Source organism: Chrysemys picta, chromosome 10 (genome assembly GCF_011386835.1).
Source record: "Chrysemys picta bellii isolate R12L10 chromosome 10, ASM1138683v2, whole genome shotgun sequence".
Lineage (NCBI taxonomy): Eukaryota > Metazoa > Chordata > Testudines > Emydidae > Chrysemys > Chrysemys picta.
Window position 1 is genome coordinate 33,975,966 of NC_088800.1, and position 21,042 is coordinate 33,997,007.

Sequence of the window (21,042 nt, forward strand, 5' to 3'; positions counted from 1 at the left end):
TAGTCCCTCTGGTCTACAAATTGTGCCCTTGTGTTAGTGGTCAAAGTAAGAGATTAACATTTGAGGCCTGTTGCATAAATCATAGGCCACTTTAGTTATTGTTTAGATACTATAGTTGTGGTGGTGTTGCATTACAAACATGGCCAAAAATCCATCTGCTAAGATGACTTGTTTCATTAACATGGTAATTCCTTATCATAAGCCTTTTGTACAGATGTACACGTGTGCTGTTTCTAATTAGCAGAAGCACATATTCTGCATTCAGTAGGCAGCTCTTGTTCTTTTATCTCGTCCCTTAAGGTGCCATCCAACATTATCATTACATGGCAGAAATTGATGCTAAATAGTTTTCGTTTAGGATGCCGTATTTCTTCACCAGTGACTTGACTTCCATGGATGCTGCGTTTTCATCTCCAGGATTTTGTGACTTTCTATTTTATTCACATGGTAGAAGTTATATGAAATGTTGTAGAATCAAGCACCCTACGGCTTGTTCTTTAAGCTGTGTGACATGAATTAATGCCCATGAAAGTAACAGGAGAATACAATTGGCTTTTGATTGGGTATAGAACAGGCAGGGGATGTGCATGCTTCTGTATACCAGCTTCCCAAGATATTTCTTATTGGATGTGCAGTGCTCCAGTTACTTCACCTCTGAGCCCCTTGTGGTGCCTAACTCCCCTGGAATATGGCTGGTGGTTTTGTAGTGTCCCACAGAGAACTAGAATGAGAGCACCTCACAAAAGTGACTTTTGTTTGTGATTTTCACCAACATATCAAGTTAGGTCTTTACAGATGAGCTAGGGCACAAAAATCACTGTACTTTGTAGCCCCTTGATTTAGAAAAGGGTAACATGCATAGAAACAAGGGGCTGATATTAAACGTACCTTTTCCTTCTGTAAAGGCAAATGGAGAGAAATGCAGGAATGGCCATATTTTCAAAAAGACTCTGCTCTCATTTAGGCCCCTCCATGAAGTGCTCAGTTTTTCAAATTGACGCAGGAGCTGGTGGCTGCTGTGCCCATTTGAAAATCTGCCCCCCATTTTGAATGCTGAACACTTCTGAAAATTTGAACAAACTCTCCACATCATGGCTTTCAGCTCTATGCAGCTTTAGAGTGGGATTTGGCACACTGTAATTAAAATGGTCAAAAAATGTTAAATGGTTAGGCACTGCAATTTAGGAGTATTTTGGGTTTTTTATATTCACAGTTCTTGTCCTACTTTCTCTGAAGGAAAGATCTCCAGATTAATCTTAAAAGTGCTGTATATCTGATATCCTCCATCTGAAGGCCACCAAGTATTAGGCTGTTCTGAATGGTGGAGTAAAATGTGATAATAAGTTTAATGTTCAGTCTATGGTACCATTGATGTATGTGGTGCTTTTCAAACACTTAGGAAGACAGGGTCCCTACAACAAATATTTGTAAATCTCAATTCAATACAACATAAGAGGTTCAGCCACGAGAGTGGAGTAGGTACCACCAGAAATAAGATTCACTATGGAAGACATTAACCTTTTAACAGGAGATGTAATTTCTTGTCATTAAAACCAGTGCTAACGACAAATGCCTTTCACTGTCATGGCCATTGATCTAATCATACGTTACAGACCAAGCTCATGTGGAAAGTTCTGTTTCATCAGATGTTAACTCACTTTCTTATTTGAATAATCAAGTCGCATCAGTGTGTGTAAAGGACAAGTAATAAACATGTCCATTGTTTCGGTTACTTCTCCACACCCTACTAAGTTACCAAAAATTTTAGAAGAATCTGAACATTATGCATTTTATCTCAAAACGCTGCTTAGCCTCAGTTGGAAGAGTTAGTGGTGGTATATGAGAAAGCTGTACTCACGTGGATTGTGGGAAAACATGTGAAAAGACCCATCTCTCTTAAGGAGTCCTGTTAGGGGATGCATTATGCCCTAATGTCCTCACTGATCATTCTGCTTTTGGTGCCATTTAATATATCATTTGTTCATGGTCACAGTCAAAGTAAAAATCAAAGAAAACAACAAATAACACACGCACACGTATAACCTTGTAATGCTTGTAATTGTTCTGAAAGTAATAAACATACCTAAGCTAGGAGTAGATGGGGGATGTTGACACATGGGCAAAGCAGCACCTCCATATTAACTGCCCAGGTTTAGGAAACTGACATTTGCAGAGCAATAGTTCATCTTTCATCTAGAGAAAAATATTATTAGGAATGGTTAATCTTCCTAGTTCATGCTTGTTACAATGTTGGTTTAGGTGTTTGAATGGTTCCAGACAGACCTTCAACATTTGTAACTCCAAGAGGACTGAACTGGACTGCTTTGCAGTACTTGCTTTCAGTGAAGTGATGCAGATTACAAAAAGCAATTAAATTAATGGGCTTACTTGATAACTATGTTCTGCTTTTCATTACAGATGAACAAAGAAGCATAATGATAACATTAGAGTTGTAGTTTTTTTTACAGCTTTTATGCATTCCCTTCATTATATTTACTAAGTAACTATGTGCTTTGTTTAACAAACTCTAATAATCTCAGCAAACAAACCACTTCAGAACACTACAAAGATAATACTGTGTGGGAAAATGAGAATTCCATTTCAGGCTACTGCTTTACCTGTATTTTTGAAAATAGTTTTTAATGCTTCTAGTGGAAACCAGAAACTCAGTGGCATGCACTGAAATATCTTGTGTGTGGTATTTAAATAAAATCTGTCACTTTAAATTTTGCACAACGTTGGCCACAAGGGGAACATTACTTTCCAGTTAATATTTGTGTTTGTATCCAATAGTTAATACTGTTGTCTCTTAATTTAGGCCCCAGGAAAGTGCTTTGTAGAGTGCAAATAAGGCATTGTTGATTCTTTGTCTCTGTGTAGCTGGATTACAGAATCCAAAGAAAATCTGTCCTGGAAACGGAAGAGAAAGCACTCTGTTCTGAGTTGTGTGTGACAGTGTTCTGTTTTGGTTATAGCAAGCCGATGAGACTCTGGATTTTGAAGAACAGATCCTGGAAGCAGCTAAGTCCATTGCAGCTGCTACCAGTGCCCTAGTCAAGTCAGCCTCGGCAGCCCAGAGGGAGCTGGTGGCACAGGGAAAGGTGGGTGAACAGGACATTCAACACAGCGGAAGTATTTTAAATTGTAAAGAATGTAGCTTCTTAGCTTTTCTATGTATGGAAGGCACTCTGGATTGACTAATAAAAATGTAAATCTATTGGCTTGCATGCCCTGGCCGGGGTTGGTTGAAAAGTCTGTTTAAACATAGCAAACGTAATTAGCAAACATAATTAGATTTTTGGCTTTCAAATCTCAGCTGTTTCTTGTTAAGAAAAGTGTTTCACTCCATGAAGGGCAGTGATCCAGGCTCATAACATACGGTCCCATAGTACATTTTGGGATTAAAAAAGAAATGGAGTAGTAAACAATAACATTCTGATCCAAGTTAGCAGAGGACATCACTAATTGTGCCTTCAGTGTGTTGAACGATTCAGTTAGGGCCCCGGTATGAACACAAATTAGACATGTGCAAATGGATACACTTATAGCTATTGCTAGGACAACTAACGTGCTTACAAAATTGCTCTATGTCCATTTGCCTTGTTAACATTGAGTGCTTTCTATGCCATTTCACTTCCATTTCTTCTTTTATCTAATTCACTTAATTTGAATAGAACTTAAATCTCAACAGCACCCAGCTGTTGTTTTATATTTGTGGTTTCTAATTATATTTAAGCACTGATTCTGAGCAGACTGTGCCATTGAGCCCTGGGACAAAAGAGCTATTCTGTCTTATTCAGCTGGGCTTCCTAGGGAACTTGTGTTTGGTTCCACTGTGATCACAAAGCAGTTGTTCTGCATTGTAACTGTTCAAAAAGATCTCCTATAGAACTTACTTAAAATGCATAAAACGCTTATTAAATAGATAGTTATTGAAAACTGACAGCAAGAATAGTCAAGCAAATGAGAATTTAGACCTCTGCCTTATTGCTCCACTTAGATTATTGCATTGTTTGCCTTTCTGTGATAGAACTTGTTCACATTTTGTTACATTACGACGTACAGCATCCTTTGCTATTCTCCCCACCACCACCCCAGAAGAGAGCGAGATTATATCCTGATATAAATCCTAAATATCTGTCAATTTAGACTTCTTGTCGGAGGGAACAGTTACATCTTTCTCCTCGTGTCTTTTTGAGATGGAAGCAAGCAGCACTTGTGCCGTGTTCCAGCAGAGCTCAGAAAAATTGCTAAAAACACTTTCATTCCTCCACTCCAGGAAAACCATAGCTTGCCATTCTGATGTGAGCACATTAGTCAAATGTAGTGCCATATTAGCAAACCTATTCTTCCAGCTTTGATGGAAGATTTTTTAGGCCCGGCTCTACCATGCTAACACACTAATTCATTAAGACCAGGAATTTTCATAGTCAGTGCCTTTTATCGACAGTGGGTTGCCTGCTGGCATGAGCACTGCCTTCTCCAGCTCAACTAATCCAGCAAATAGTGCGGTGCCACTTAAGGGCAGAGCCGAACCCAAACCCTTGCTCTGAACACCCACGTACTTTGGAAAAGCTTCAGGAAGGATCCAAACTTTGCTGCTCAGGCTCAACTGGAGTTACTCAGAGTGGTTTAAAATAGATCCTTTCATTAGGCAGAGAACTGTTCACAAGTAAATGTACAATAATGAAGATTCCTCTGAGGTAATGAATTCAAGACACACATCTCATACCTGTTTCCTAATTATCAATCTTCAGTTAATTGGTATCGTGAGTATCTTCCAATTCCTGTCTAGAGCAGACACTTGCTAGCCAGATTTACAGCACGATGGCCTTTGAAATGAGCAGACAGAATGCTTCCCAAATCTCCCCTGTCTGCACATAAAGGATGCAGTCTGGTATCATTCCTTTAAGCAGTGCAGCATACTTTCCTCCCTTTTACACATGTCAGAAGAAATGGCTGATGCCTGGTGTGGGGGCCATGGCTCAATCTATTACCCACCTATCACCTCAGTGGCAAGCAGCAAATAGCTCCCTTGGTAACAGCTAACAGGCCATTCCCGTCACTGGCAGTGTGAGGGAAGAGAGGAAGGTAACGGGGAGTTCTTACCCCTTCATTCGACCATGTGGACCAGACACAATATTGTTCTCTAGAAATTCCCAGCATCAGTCAGTCAAGGCTGTAAAAATGTCTTGCAGGAAAAGTCAATGAAGTATTTCAGCAAAAAGATTTGTTAAACTTTCTTCTTTCCAGTTTGTTCTGCCTTCACATATGAAATTATTGTAGTGGCATTAGTTTGACATTAGGCAGCTATTTCAGGTTTTGGAATAAAGGTAACGTTTTATGAAGTCAGATCTGATCTACCGTATATACTCGTTCATAAGACGAATTTTTTTAGTAAAAAAGGGAAACACCAGAGAAGGGGGTCGGCTTATGAACAGGTATAGAGAGGGAGAGGTGGGATACAGCCCCTCCCCCCAAAAGAGGGAGCAAGGAGAGGCAGCACAGCCAGCAGAGCCAGAAGGGAAGAGGAGGGGCCAGAGTCTCTCCGCTTCTGGCCATGCTGTTCTCCCCCCAGCCTCCGAAGCAACTGCAGCTCCGGGGCTGGCAGGCTGCAGGCATGCCACTCGGTCCCGCCCCCCCGAGCAGGCAGTGGCCGCGCCACCTGGCCTGCCGGAGCATGCTGCAGCCGTGCTGCCTGGCCCAGCCCACTGGAACATGCTGCAGCCGCACCGCCTGGTCTAGCCCGCCGGAGCAGGCTGCGGACGCGCTGCCCAGCCTGCCGGAGCAGCTCCAGCCAGGCCAGAGACATCCTCCCCTGGCTCTCCCCAGATAAGGTGGAAAGGGATGGGATGGGGAGAGTGTAGGGGTCCCGGGCACAGGAGGGGTAGTGTGTGGGGGGGGGGTCCACAGGGGTTATTTCCCTGACTCCCAGCTTCTCCTCACCAAAAAATTTCCCCACCAGTCGCTGTCCTGTCCCGGCCCGTCAGGGTAAGCAGCTGGCATGCCAAGACACTTTGTTTACTTAGGTTTACCTCTGTGCCTGCGGACGCTCGAGGTAAACAAACCATCTCGGCCCACCAGCGACTTATCCTGATGGCCCAGGAGCCAAAGTTTGCTGACCCCTGAATTATAGGGTCGGCTTATGAATGGATTATAAAAAATTTCCATTTTTACATATCCATCTGGGGGGGGCGGCTTATAAACGAAGCGGCTTATGATCGAGTATATACGGCACTTTACTTTTTCTCGTTCCCCAGACACTAGTTTCCAGATGAGTAGATCTCTGCTGAACTTTAGGTGCTTTTGCTAAGGATGGTGATGCATGAAAACTTTGAATCCTAAAACACCCATAGACCTCAAGCATTCTATTGTAAAACTGAACTGTTCTCTTAAACTTTTCTCTTACACTAAAAAACCCCACTCAGGATGTTCCAACTGTACCAAGAGTCTTGCAAATGTTGGTGTTTTTCTTTAACCCCTACCCCTGAAGTCATGCAATTATATCAGAATTTTGGCTTTCATTTTTTAAAGAAATTCAACAATTCTGCAGCCTTCATGGTTGAGGAGAAAAGTTGGGAAATGTGAACCCTAAAAGCTCAAAAACCAGAAGACAATTGAAAGGACACTAAACTTTTTTTTTCTTTAATCTCATGATTTTGGGAGCCTCATGATTTCTGACTCATGGGGTCAGAAGACAGTAGTACTAAGTGCTGTATGAACACATAGAAAAAGGCATTTGCTACATTGAATTTGTAATCAAACATCGGGCAGGAGTGTGGGAACTCAAAGGAACTTCATTTTTCTACTCATGGCAGCTTGAACATATTGAAGAAATATAGCGTAACTCTACTGAAAAATCAGTAGCCTTGAACAATGGAGTGGATATCAGAGATGAGCATTATAGACCAGAATAAATCCTTTCAACTGACTAATATTTCCTAGCCTCTTCTGTCAAGCCTTGGCCAGGCAAATCCTCAGCTGTACCAGTCACTGCCCTTCATTGGTTTCTCTAAACTTACAGCAAGACTGGAGCAGCTCAAGGAACAATGTAGGTTAGAGTGTCCCTGAATGAACAAGAGACAGGTAAAAAGCAACAGAGGGTCCTGTGGCACCTTTGAGACTAACAGAAGTATTGGGAGCATAAGCTTTCGTGGGTAAGAACCTCACTTCTTCAGATGCAAGTCTTGCAAGACTTGCATCTGAAGAAGTGAGGTTCTTACCCACGAAAGCTTATGCTCCCAATACTTCTGTTAGTCTCAAAGGTGCCACAGGACCCTCTGTAGCTTTTTACAGATTCAGACTAACACGGCTACCCCTCTGATAAGAGACAGGTAGTGGGAGGGGATCAACAGCCACATTGTTATGGTGGGAGGGGAGCGCCTAGAATACTAGTCAGAAAACCTTGGCTAGTACAGAGATACATGCCAGAGTCTGGGAACCACTGACTTATATTAACATAGGAATGTAAGTCAGAAATTTTCTCCTGTCATCATTAGGTAGAGTGTGCACTGAGATAAATTGGGGGGAAGGGGCATGTGTATATATAGTTTCCTTTTCAGATGGTTATGGTCTTTGAATGCAAATCAAGGCAAAGCAATTGCATTTTATATTTCACTCTAAGCAAGTGTCTGAACGGTTCTTCCAGGTTGGAGCTATCCCTGCAAATGCAGCTGATGATGGACAGTGGTCTCAGGGACTTATTTCCGCTGTGAGTAATTTCCAGTTTTGTTTTTTTCTCTTGAAAGTCTCTGAGAAACTAGAACGCTGAGTAACTTTTAGTTATTGACTCCTAGGCCCGAATGGTGGCAGCTGCAACCAGCAATCTGTGTGAGGCAGCCAATGCCTCGGTACAAGGTCATGCTAGTGAGGAGAAACTCATCTCATCTGCCAAACAAGTTGCGGCTTCTACAGCACAGTTACTTGTGGCGTGCAAAGTGAAGGCTGATCAAGACTCCGAGGCCATGAGAAGACTACAGGTAACAGCGTTCATAAACAATGTAAAAATCCATCTCCGAGCTATGTAACAGTCACCATCACCCTTTTCAACAAATTCAGAATTCAGTCAATAGCTTCAGGAAATTGCCTAAACAACTAATGGCTGGGTTTTATCTTCTCCAGTAGTGAAATATGTTGTGTTAAGTCCAAGGCTGCCATGCTGCAATTTGCCATTGTTAATCAGCATCTGGAGCTCATTCTGTGATCATTGTCACCATTACCTTCAAGATGGTTGAACTTTTTGAAAGATAAAAATGTGAAGTTGTTTGCACCTCGCACCAGCTGAGGGAGGATATAGTGATCAGAGGGAATTCTGCTAATGCTCAGTGTCTCAGAATCAAACACGGAGAGTGTGCCACCCTGCCTGTTGGTAATGTACCCAAAATGAAACTGGTGTTAGAAAACATTGTACTTGTTGATGTCAGAAATGATGCTTCAGTTTACTATAACTGGAAGATATTGGGAGAAATTATCTTTTCAGTCTGTTTACTAGGGTGTTTCTTGATAGCGCTTTGTGTCTTGTTGGCTTTACTGTTTTCATTGTATGTTCAGTTGCAAACACTCATGCACGTGCTTACCAGATTTCAGTGAGACTACTCATGTGTTTAAACTAAGTACATCACTAAGACCATATCTACACTACAAACTTTGGTTGACACACATTACATCGGTATCAAGCCACCGCAGTTAGTATATCACTTGTCCACATGTATACTTGGCTCCTTGCATCAGTGCTGGGCATACTCACCCGGAGTGCTCATGCTGATGCACAGCGCTGAGCACCCTGGGTAGGAATTCCACTGTACAACCCGTCACCATTCAGCACACTGTCTTTTGGGAGGTTTTGACAATACTTGGTGGGACAGAAACGCATCGTACAGGGTGACTGGGAGCAAGGGGTCAACTTCCCAGGATGCAACTGACTCCATCCCATAATGTCAGTTGTATCCTATAATTTTCACACCTCTTTTACACATCCCACAAACCTGCGCTGCTCTCCCTGCTGTCTGCCATCTCTGATGGAAGTGTGGAGCCTGCACAGCTCTGCACTGTTGTGGTAAGTGTTGCGAGCTCAGGACATGTGATCCTCTGGTATTTGAAAAGCCGTAAGAAAAACCAAATCAGCATGGAACATGACAGGTTCTTGGAGGACAGATTGCTGTGGGATGTAGCAAGACCCCATTTCAGGGTTGGTGGTTGTGTTCATGGAACAGCTGCAGAAGGGGGAGTGCCACTGCTGGGCCCTAAAAATGATTAGTGACTGGTGGGATCACATCACAATGCAGGCGTGAGATGACGAGCAGCAGCTGCAAAACTTCCAGATGCAGAAGGCCACGTTCCTGGGTCTGTGTGCCAAGCACACCCCAGCCCTCAAGTGCAGGGACACCATAATAAGAGCTTCACTGACACTGGAGAAGCGAGTGGTGATCACACTATGGAAACTTGAAATGCCAGATTGCTATTGGTCAATGGGAAATCATTTTGGAGTTGGAAAATCCATTGTGGGGGGCGTTGTCATGCAAGTGTTCAGGGTCATTAATTGTCATTAATATGGCCATGCAGCTCTAACAGACAGCAACAGAGGAGAGAACATTTTAAAATAAGAAAATTGTTGTAAGACTACAAACATTGGCAGAGAAACAACAGATTCTGGCTTAGGACCAGAACTGACTTAATTCATTTTTTGTAAAAACTGATTTGATTTCATGTGGAGTGTCCCCTTTGGAGCAGAGTTTATCTGAAAGGTGAGTGTGTTAACACTGCACTCTGGGATATTAAGCTTGTTATCTCAAGGATTTACAATTGCAATGTGCTCAGTTTAGAAATGACTGCAGCTTTTACTGCATGCAGTGGTGTGGTAGCTGTGTCAGTCCCAGGATATTAGAAAGTCAAGGCAGGGCAGGTAATGTATTTTATTGGACCAGCTTCTGTTGGTGAGAGAGAGAAGCTTTTGAGCTCACACAGAGCTCTTCTTCTGGTCTGGGAAACGTACTCAGAGTCGCAGCTAAATACAAGGTGGAACAGATTGTATAGCATAAGTAGTTAACACCCATTTCAAGGGACCGTTCAGTATGAACTTAGATTTTACTGCAGCTTTTACTGACTTCTAGCCATGCAGTCTCAGTCTGTGTTCTAACAGCTGGGTTCTGGTTCTAAGTTGGTGGGAATAAAAACCAATAAACGTATCTGTTACTAAAATCAGATATCTGAGCAAGAGGAGTCTATTTTCAGTCATTTTTCAAAATAGAACTGTGATTTTAAATCATGGTCAAAGCTTGAGGCAAATTTAGGGTTCTGTGGTGGTTTAAATAGAAAACAATGGTTTTGTAATATTATCCCTACCGGGGGATGGGTAAAATGGGGGTAGTTTTGACAGTTGATGAGGGACTCCTGTTGGATGGGATTGTCACAGTACTGGTCATGTATCAGTAACTGGAGGATCGTTCGCTTTCTGATGCATCCCCACATTAGTATCTGAGTGCCAAAATGGGGCTGGAGGAACTTTAAATGCAGAATAATGGCTAAAAAGGGGGACAGAATGCTAGTATTATCATGTTCTGCCTACCCATCCAGGAAGATCAGGGCATTGGGTTACAAATTTTATTAAATGGACATAGAATACAGTTAAGAGTGAGGCTCAAGGAGGCAGGCCCAAGAGCCCTGGAAAAGTGTTTCTTTTTAAGTATTCAGATGCAGGCTTTGAATAGTTGGTTCACCAAGCAGTGGAGGAGGCTTGAAGGTGGGAACAGCACTTTCCACTTGGAAGCAATGCCCTTTACTGTAGCAGAACTATTGGGTTAGTGCACGTCAAATGTTTTGTGTCGGTGCGTTTGGCAAGCACCTGGGTTCCTCTGCTGGCTCTGCCAATAGCATCCATGTTTCCATGGAGCCTTAATCAATAGGGTGGATATGGGAGTTGGAATGTCCTGGTTTCCTCTTTGACACCCATGCAGACAGACAAGCTTTTGGAGAAGGAGTTTGAGCTACGTTCCATGTGAACACTGTTTTGGAAGGAGCTGTAGTTGGAGCCTGGCGAAATGAAAACGCATGTGAATCATCTAATTCTTCTTTGAATGATTGTCCATATGAATTCCTCTCTTTCTGCACATGTGCTCTCTGCATGCTAGATGGGATTCTTTTTGGCTAGTGGTGTCTGTTGGGGCCACGCCTGTACCCAAGATGAGGACATACAGTGTGAAGCAGGGCCAACAGTCCCTCCATTCCTTCTTATCACCCTGGGCAGCAAGATGGAACCCCTGCAATGACCATCTGATTCTCTGCATGCTGTGCTAGCATTAGTGCGCATTAGTTATTGGTATTATTAATTAATGGCTAGTGTCTTTATCCCAGTTGGCACAAACAAAAAAAGCTGCTTTAGTCAGATATTTAGTGTATAGGCCAGACCCTCAACCATATACAGGGGCTCTACCAATATGGCAAAATCAAAATCCCCAGGATTCAAAACCTGCCCCTCATGGGAGGCGTCAATGCCACTTAACAATAGGTACTCCAGGTGCAACTCTTATTTCGGAGAGGGAAATATTCCTGAGCAGTGATCCATATGTTGCTCTTTGCCTAAGCTGACTCAGAAAGCTAGAGAGGCCCTTAGACCACCTAAAATTGTTCCCATGGGGTGCTCAATGCAAGCCTCTGTGGATGCTTAAAGGAAGGCTGTGGCTAGACCTCCCTCTTCTGGTCAGTCCGTCTCCGTGAGCTCCCCAGCAAGCTGAGATTCATCCCCGACCTCCCTCACTACCTTGACCAAGAGGCCCCAGTCATCTGCCTCCATCCTGCCATCAATGATCTCAGAGAGGGTTAGGAAGGAGTACCACTCCAGAGACAAGATGAGCCATAGGCCATTATCTCCAGTTTCTGCCAAGCAGGTGTCTGACTTGTCAGGGGCTCAGTTGTGTGGTCTGGGAGGCACTTGACATCAGTCGTTGTAGCAAATGGTTGACTCCACATCCTCAGAGGCATTCAGTGATACAACATTTTCATAAAATCAACTGCAATTCATAAGTTGTACATAGAGCTCCAAATCGGGTCAGAGACCGACAGAATTGTCCAAGTTCATGTTCACCTTATAGCACTGATGGTAAAAGTGCATTTGGTGTTCGGTGAGGAAAACAGGTGTCCTGCCTCTGGAGTTCAGTGGAGCTCTCTCTCCTGCCCAGAAGGAGCCCACATTACATATACAGTGTGCCTTCATGTTTTTTGCTACTAAATTCCTTTTATCTCTTCTCTAGGCTGCGGGGAATGCTGTTAAACGAGCATCTGACAATCTTGTCAGGGCAGCCCAGAAAGCAGCATTTAGGAAAGCAGACGACGATGATGTGGTGGTCAAAACCAAGTTTGTTGGTGGCATCGCTCAGGTTGGTGTGAACATCCAGAGCAACAGTAGGAAAAATTTGTGTCCCAATAATATTGCCTTATGTACACTGTAATAGATTAATGCAGTACTGCATGAAACTTCACTGTAAATAACTTGCCTTAGTATATTTCTGTAATGGACAAATTGTGCATACAGAGAATAGGCAATACTCTGTGTTTGTCCTACACAGTGTGTTGGACAGTTGTCATGGTAGTTGTTGCCACTGTATAATACCTTTATGTATCCCTCCCTGTTGTTGTTAAAGTGAAGATTTCCTGCTACTTAAACTAATGGTTCTTTCCAGATGCTCCTAGACCTGCTTTAAATCTTCTGAAATCTCAGTTACATGACCGTTTGTATGCAGATAATCTTGTAATAAGGCTGTGGTGGGGAGAATTACTTGTACTTCATTATTGTGGCTTTAACAAATACACAGGACTAAAATAACTTTAAAAACCTAGTTCAATCAATTTCTAGAAATGCCACTTATTAAAAAATAATGAAAAGCTGCTTCTACATTGGCTGCCATTAAAAATATGGGAACTTGCCGTTCCTGAGTATTTTACAGCACAGTAATATCTCCTGTTTTACTCCTAGGTATAGGAAACTCTTGCAGGTATATGGGACAGTGAATGTTCAGTTATTACTGTTGCTCAGTGTGTTACTTTATGAAGTTTGCAGGATAGGTTCAAGGTCAGTGTCCCCTTTGTTACTGTGGCTCCAACAGACACCAAAAGAGGAGAGAAGATTTTAAAATAGGAAAAGATACAATAGTTAGTAAAATAGAAACAGCTCAGATTGATTTCTCCAACTCTCCTTGTCCTGTTTCACACCTACCACTATTTTACAGCTAGTTTATTCTGATGCACGTCTGGTTGGCCTGTATAGTGGTCCAATAGACCATCATAGATGGATGGTGGAATATGCTGACAGCCCTCTTTTCCTGCACTCTGGGATCACTGAAGAGGAGGGATGGGCACTAACAATGCATTTTAGTGGCTTGATCCTGCAAGGGACTGGGCATGCTGGCCTGGCCTAGCAAAGCACTTAAGAACATAAGAACGACCATATTGGGTCAGACCAAAGTTCCATCTACCCAGTCTTCCAATAGTGGTCAATGCCAGGTGCTTCAGAGGGAATGAACAGAACAGATAATCATTAAGTGATCCATCTCCTGTCACCCATTCCCAGCTTCTGACAAACAGAGGCTAGGGACACCATCCCTGCCCATCCTGGCTAATAGTCATTGATGGACCTATCCTCCATGAATTTATCTAGTTCTTTTTTGAACCCTGTTATACTTTTGGCCTTCACAACAGGTTGACTGTGTGTTATGTGAAAAAATCCTTCCTTTTGTTTGTTTTAAACCTGCTGCCTATTAATTTCATTTAGTGCTCCTTAGTTCTTGTGTTCTGAGAAGGAGTAAATAACACTTATTTACTTTCTCCACACCAGTCATGATTTTATAGACCTCTATCATATCCCCATTAGTCGTCTCTTTTCCAAGCTAAAAATTCCCAGTCTTATTAATCTCTCTCATATGGAAGCTGTTCCCTATCCTTAATCATTTTTGTTGCCCTTTTCTGTACCTTTTGCAATTCCAATATTTTTTTATTTTTTTTTAGATGGAGTGACCACATCTGCATGCAGTATTCAAGATGTGGGTGTACCATGGATTTATATAGAGGCAGTAGAATATTTTCTGTCTCATTATCTATCCCTTTCCTAATGATACCCAACATTCTGTTTGCTTTTTTGACTGCCACTGCACACTGAGTGGATGTTTTCAGAGAACTATCCACACTGACTTCAAGATCTTTTTCTTGAGTGGTAACAGCTAATTTAGACCCAATCATTTTATGTGTGCATTACTTTGTGTTTATCAACATTGAATTTCATCTGCCATTTTGCCCAGTCACCCAGTTTTGTGAGATCCCTTTGTAACTCTTTGCAGTCTGCTTTGGGCTTAACTATCTTGAGTAGTTTTGTATCATCGGCAAACTTTGCCTCCTCACTGTTTACCCCTTTTTCCAGATCATTTATGAATACGTTGAACAGCACTGGTCCCAGTACAGACCTCTGGAGGACACCACTATTTACTTCACTCCATTCTGAAAACTGACTATTTATTCCTACCCTCTGTTTCCTATCTTTTAACCAGTTACTGATCCATGAAAGGACCTTCCCTCTTACCCCATGACAACTTACTTTGCTTAAGCACTTGAGCCCACAAGTCCTGTTGAAATCAGTGGGATTCTTCACATGCTTAAATGCTTTCCTGGATTGGGGACAGTGTGTTCAGCGCTTTGCAGGAAAACACCTTAGAGCAGTTGTGCACTGATCATGAATCCCATTGTGAAAGGGACAAAGATCCTCACCTTTCTACCCCGCCCCCATTAATCTTCTCCACTATCACAGACCTTTCTCTTTTTCTCTAGATAATTGCAGCCCAGGAGGAAATGCTGAAGAAGGAAAGGGAGCTGGAAGAGGCAAGGAAAAAACTGGCTCAGATCCGCCAGCAGCAGTATAAATTTCTCCCCACAGAACTGAGAGAAGATGAGGCCTAAACTGCTTTGATGTTTTTTAATGAAATGAGCTCAAGGGGGACAGTACAGAGAGAACTAACCTGACAGCATTCTGATATGCCAAGCACTTACCTAAACAAATTGCCTGTAATAGCTTTAGGTGAGCAGAGGGCAATAAACGTTTGTTCTTTCTCATCTGTTCAGGTAAGGTGCGTGCTCATCAAACAGATGGTACAGTGTTAAGTCCACCATTCCTGTTCCTTCCTTCCCTGACTCACTGTATCTCAGGAGAGAATGCCTCACTTTTTACAGAAGGTTATAAAAGCAGTATTACGTCATTACCTTAAGCTTGATTTATTTATTGTTCCTTGACCTGTTGTAAGACTTTGTTAATATTAATAGGAAAACCGTTTATCATAGCTATCTACCACTATGGAGCCAGTGGATATTTTCCTCCCCACAAGAAGACCAAGATTGAGGTGAATATTTATTTGAGAGGAAAAAGGCACCTGAGTGTGGGTTTTAGAGATTTTGTCCTCTTTCAGTGTTATGAAGCTGGTTCACCCCAGGATCGGAGGGATCTTCTTTGTACCTGTTTGCACTAGTTTTATTAGTTCCTGCACAGTATCCACCAGCTTCTGCTTGTACAGTATTTAGATTCACAGTTCCCTGGCCTGCAAAACATGGCAGCATCCTTCTTTTCATTGTTCAACTAAACCAATAAATGGAAATCTTGTCACGGTCTTAGTACTAGGTTCATGAAGGAAAATGTTTTTCAATTATATACCTCTCAATGTACAACTACTTTTACAATAGGAAACATCCACAAAAACTCAATTAACATTGGACTGAATAGCTCCTTTCAAAGTATCTTACCTGGGATTTCTGCTAGAATGTATGCTAGCTGAAGTAGACACATTCTTAGTACTACAAAAGACTATCAGAACTCTTGCTATTCTCGTAAGGATTTTATTTCTAAGTGTTTTGTTTTGAAATCTAGATGGGTTGTTTTTTGGTTATTTTTTGTATGTTTGGGGTTTTTTTGAAGAAACTAATAGCTGTTTTAAAAAGGGCCCCTTTCTGAAATATAAAAGAACATCTGCAAGTCTGAACTATGGATGCTTGGAAGTTGATATTTTCCTAATTTGCATTGATCAAAATGCCCTCTCTAAGGACTGCATTGCAGAGAAGGGATAGCAGAAATTGAGATTATGTCTTGGTTTCAAAAGGTACTGTAATTTTCTCAATCTCTGACATGGCATAAACCCACAGTATGGACTACAGCTATAGCATGATACGTTCCCAAGGTGGGTAGAGTCAATGGTGCATTTTATAATGTGTGATTAAAAACAATGCAGAAAGTGGAACTAGCAAAAGCCACCTGTTAGATCAATTACAGAAACAAGATCTTGCTTAACCATGGTTCTCCAGCACACGCCCATCCCTGCACAAGCCCTCTGAGCAAATAAAGTTGCTGCTCCACTTCTTCTGAAAGCCATGCTGCCATTTTAGATACCTACCATTACGTCCAACTGAGCCAGTTGTGTTAGATGCCTACCCACTTAATTGTCCTTGTTGCAGAAGTACTTGTCACGTAGACTCAGAAGTAACCCTCTTGTGTTAGGTTACCAATTTAGATATTGCTAACATCTCATTTAAGTTACTTGCATGTATTATACCTATCAGAAATTTTGTGTCACTAGTATACATATATCACAAAAATTCATAGAAAATAAATATTAAAATGTACAATTTTTTTTAGTGTCTCTTCTCTGATGCTGAAGTATTTCAGACTCAGTAGAATTGTGGATTCTCAGTAAATTATGAGAAAGCGATTGGCAAGCCCTGAGTAAAATTCTTTTGATATGAGCAAATATGGATTTGCGTAAGTGTGTCCAAAATGAGCTTCTGCCCTACCTGTGTAGACCAGGTAAAATCAGACTGCTAGCAGTGTGTAGCCTCTCTGCACGCAACTGCCACCAGTTAAGAGATTCCAGTCTGCTTTACAGCAGTAGCTGTACTGTTAGATCAGGGGTAGGCAACCTATGGCACATGTGCCGAAAGCAGCACGCAAGCTGATTTTCAGTGGCACTCACACTGGCCACCGGTCCGAGAGGCTCTGCATTTTAATTTAATTTTAAATTAAGCTTCTTAAACATTTTTAAAGCCTTGTTTACCTTACGTTCAGCAATAGTTTAGTTCTATATTATAGACTTATAGAAAGAGACCTTCTAAAAATGCTAAAATGTATTACCGGCACGCGAAACCTTAAATTAGAGTGAATAAATGAAGACTCGGCACAGCACTTCTGAAAGGTTGCCGACCCCTGGGTTAGATTGTCACCATGAGATTGTGCAGTGAGTTCAGTGAGCAGTGGCACAAAGCATCTATATAAAAAATTCTTTAGAAAAACAAAACAAATCCTTCATTTAAGATTTTAAAGTAACCTGGAAGGCTGAAACATGGCTTATTTTTGTAGGGTCTAAATACACATGGTCTTATCAGAGCTTTCTGCTGCTTTTGCTTATTCAGTATGTCAGGCTTCCAGTTTGTAGCTTTTTCTTTTGCTTACCTGGATAGTATCAACATTCCTGTCCTTTTTTTTTTTTTTAAGATTTCGGGGGGGTTTTGTGGTCTGTCTCTTGCAGATTTTTTCTTATACTACGTATTGCTTTTATTTCACTTACTGTAACTTAAAGTACTCCAAGTAAGATGACATTTTCACTAATAATGTACCAGTGCTTCATTTGTGATCACTGTAGTACAATAATACAGCATTTTAATTGTGCAGACAGTGAGAATGGTATTTCCCTGTTTTAGGAAAATAATAAGCCGAAACCCCAGTAAAATTAAATTGTATACAGAAATTGTACGCTAGAATTTTTTCAAGCTAATAGGAACTTTTATGTTCAAATCATTCTCTTGTCAAAGTTTTGAAGGAAATTTATTTCAGTAATTTGTACTTGAGGGATAATTATTTCTCGATTTAGTGCTCTAAGTTGAGACACTGGATTGGCCAGACTCTTTTCTCCTTAGTCTTATGATCAGTAGAGGAACTGCAATCAGACTGGGGACTTATCTACACCAGTGGTTCTCAACGAGGGGTCCGAGGCCCCCCTGAGGGTCTGCAAGCAGGTTTCAGGGGGTCCACTGAGCCTCCCTGGGGCCCAGGGCAGAAAGCCAGAGACCCTGAGAAAAGTAGCTTCCCCAGGCAATTGCCCTGCTTGTTATCCCCTAACGCCGGCCCTGGCTTTTATAGGAAGAAAACCAGTTGTTGTGGCACAGGTGGGCTGTGGAGTTTTTATAGCATGTGGGGGAAGGGCTCAGAAAGAAAAAAGTTGCGAACCCCTGATCTACACAGAAGGTTACTGGGCAGGAAGCCAAGGTGGGAATCTACAGCACAATAGTTTGCTGCACAGTAACATCGCCTGTGGATACTGCTAGAGTGCACTCTGGAACTTTCAGACATTATTGCACGGCATGCTAGTGCACTGTAGATGCACACCCTGGCTTGCGGTTCAGAAACTTTCCATATAGACAAACTTGGGATATCCAGCAGACTAGATGAAGTGTTTTTCAGCTTGATTTTTGGATTTTGATCTGGGAGACAGCTAGATTCCACAAATCTAATCTGAAGTCTATTTCACTTTCTTCTCATCTGTGGCACTTGTAGTAACACTGAAATCAAAGTTAGAACATCTGTGGTGTTTGTAATTTAATGCAGTGCAGTTATTTGACATGGAGAGTTGCAACAGAAAATCTCAGACAGGGATGAGGATTGGGTAGTAATTAGACATATTTTCTTCCTTACCTATTCTTCTGGGTTTTAAGTTTTGAAATAGTAAACAAGTTATGTGATATCTTGCACATCTTCATGATGTGGAACTCGCTTTAAGAAATGTCTGGAAATTAAAAGCAAAATGCCTCAAAGTTCTGTATGTACAAATATTCTAGGGAGGTTTTACATGAAGGTCCAGAAGATAAATTGGAATTGGAGGGAACACTTTTTGTAGTTTGTCTAAACTTTTCTTTTTTCTAGGCCAGCAACTGCAAAGTGAGGGATGCGGGAGAGTTTTTTAAACCAAAAGTTGAAGACTGCTCTTGCTTCCTTTTGTCCAGTTGCCTTTCATCTCCTGCATCTTCAGACTAGTTTCTATGACAGAATCTTATCAGAATTTCAGCATAAATTCTTTTACATTTACCTAGGAAATAAACAGTTTTTTCTAACCTCTTGTTACTAAAAAAAACACTCAGACCAGGCCCCAGAACATGCTGATGACAAGGCCATCAAGGAGTACATCTTGCGTTTTGTGCCATGGCTAATCCATTCTTCTTTTGATCATTACTCCTGGAGCTTTTTGTGCCTTATTATGTATATTAAAAGCTCCTGCCCTATCTTACACTTAAAGTTGGGAAAAGTTAAACTTTATGTACTGTTGGTTTCTGTGAGTTTGAATAGAAATTTGGAAGATTTCAGTGGACATCATCTCTAGTCAATATTAATCCTGGAACTTGCTTTTCTGTATAAAGAGAAATACACTGCTCTAAGGGTGTGTGTTTGTTAGTGCCTGTTACCAGCAATGTCATGACATTGCTGGTAACATTCCCATAGAACTTACATAGCATCTACAAAGTCAATAGCTTTTTTTTTTTAGGTAATATATGTTACCAGTCTGCTACTGATTACTGTAAGGTAACCATCTACGCTGGACTTACCATATTAACTAATGCTGCAGTGAAATCTGACAGGTTAGGTGCTAACGTTGTTGATACAATATTCTACATTAAGCAAAATCTCAAAAGAGATGAAGCTAGTGGACTGCTGAACTTCACTACACCTAGCAGAGATGTGGAATGGTAGCACGGTAGCTAGAGTAGAGATTTTTCTCTACCGTCCAGCCTTAATAACGCTACCCAGTACAAGAATACAATTGATGATAAATGGGGAAAAGCAGTATAGGAAAGCTTTGCTACAATTTTTCTGAAACAGAAATTTAAGTGGATCTCTGTTTTTCAACAACAAAATCATTTTAAACTGGGCATGGGCCAGTAGGATAACATGTCCTATCCACCTATTGCAGAGAGCTGGCAAACTTTACCATGCACGTCTTAAAAGCCTAACACCTCCATGGCATAGTTCTGTTCTAACTTGCCTTGTAAGGCAACCAAGTATCTTTTAGTGTAAAAATGCCAAGGATGTAAACATGATACTTTTTTCATGTCCTTTATTTAATTTGCATGTGACAACATGGTATATGAAAGATAATTACTTTGCCTAGCGAGAATTCCTGTCCATCAATAGAGTAATATATTGAGTTGTAAGTAATTAGTGCTGCCTTTGTTGCTTTAAAAAATCAAACCACTATGGATTTTTTTTCTTACTGAAATTTACTAACTTTATTAATATGATTGCAGCTGAAGAACTTTCTGAGTGAGACCGTTTTATAGTGGTATGCTTGCAGGTCGTGCTGAAGTTTGGGGTGTGAGCTTGTGTTCTGTAGCTCAACTTTCTCCCAGAGCTTTAACCACATACAAAAGCATGAAGGGGGTAGCCATGCTGTTACACTGTATGTATGCTGTTTATCTGGCCACAAAAAGTATTTTTTTGTATTCACCAAAAATAAACTTTTGAAGGAATGACCACCTTTCTTTTGGATGCGTGTGTGTTTGTGTGGCTTGACCTGCTTCACATCCCTTCCCAGAGATTGGCATGGAAAGGTTCATATTGCCCTGAATCCAAGCTACGTGACATCCTTATCCGTTTGTGAAAGATTGGAGCGGGGGAAGGGAAATAGCTTATTTAAAGCTATGCTGGATCCACTCAAACACTAATGAGCCTTCAGCACCCTTTTGAAGGAAGCAAGTGTTATCTAGGTACAGCTGTGGTATACAACGGAATCATATGCCAATAGTTGGAGCATGTTTGGGATCTTTATTTTTTGGTTCTTATCTATAATGCTGCTTCCATTTCACGGGGACTTTTCTAGGTCAAATTTTATATGGAAATGGTACCACCACATCCTGGATGCAACTCTGTATGCAAAGTGTATAGATGTTAACAGTGGAACTGTTTATAGTAACGACTCTTCCTACACTAAATGCAAGCTTGCAGTCTCCTTTGGCTGTGACCATCTTTACACTGGTGTC

At 41.4% G+C, this 21,042-nt stretch overlaps 1 protein-coding gene across 7 annotated transcripts in view; it reads left to right on the forward strand.

Moving 5' to 3' along the window:
- TLN2 (talin 2) overlaps nucleotides 1–20,540 on the forward strand; it is a 378,548-nt gene extending 358,008 nt beyond the window's left edge. For all 7 annotated transcript variants that reach the window (XM_065558350.1, XM_065558353.1, XM_065558351.1 and 4 more), the window contains 5 exons: nucleotides 2,976–3,101; nucleotides 7,649–7,711; nucleotides 7,797–7,979; nucleotides 12,246–12,371; nucleotides 14,809–20,540. In XM_065558350.1, coding sequence (XP_065414422.1) covers nucleotides 2,976–3,101; nucleotides 7,649–7,711; nucleotides 7,797–7,979; nucleotides 12,246–12,371; nucleotides 14,809–14,937 — 627 coding nt within the window. In that variant the 3' untranslated portion in view covers nucleotides 14,938–20,540. The remainder of the gene's footprint in view (nucleotides 1–2,975; nucleotides 3,102–7,648; nucleotides 7,712–7,796; nucleotides 7,980–12,245; nucleotides 12,372–14,808) is intronic.
- Nucleotides 20,541–21,042: the final 502 nt, after the last annotated feature.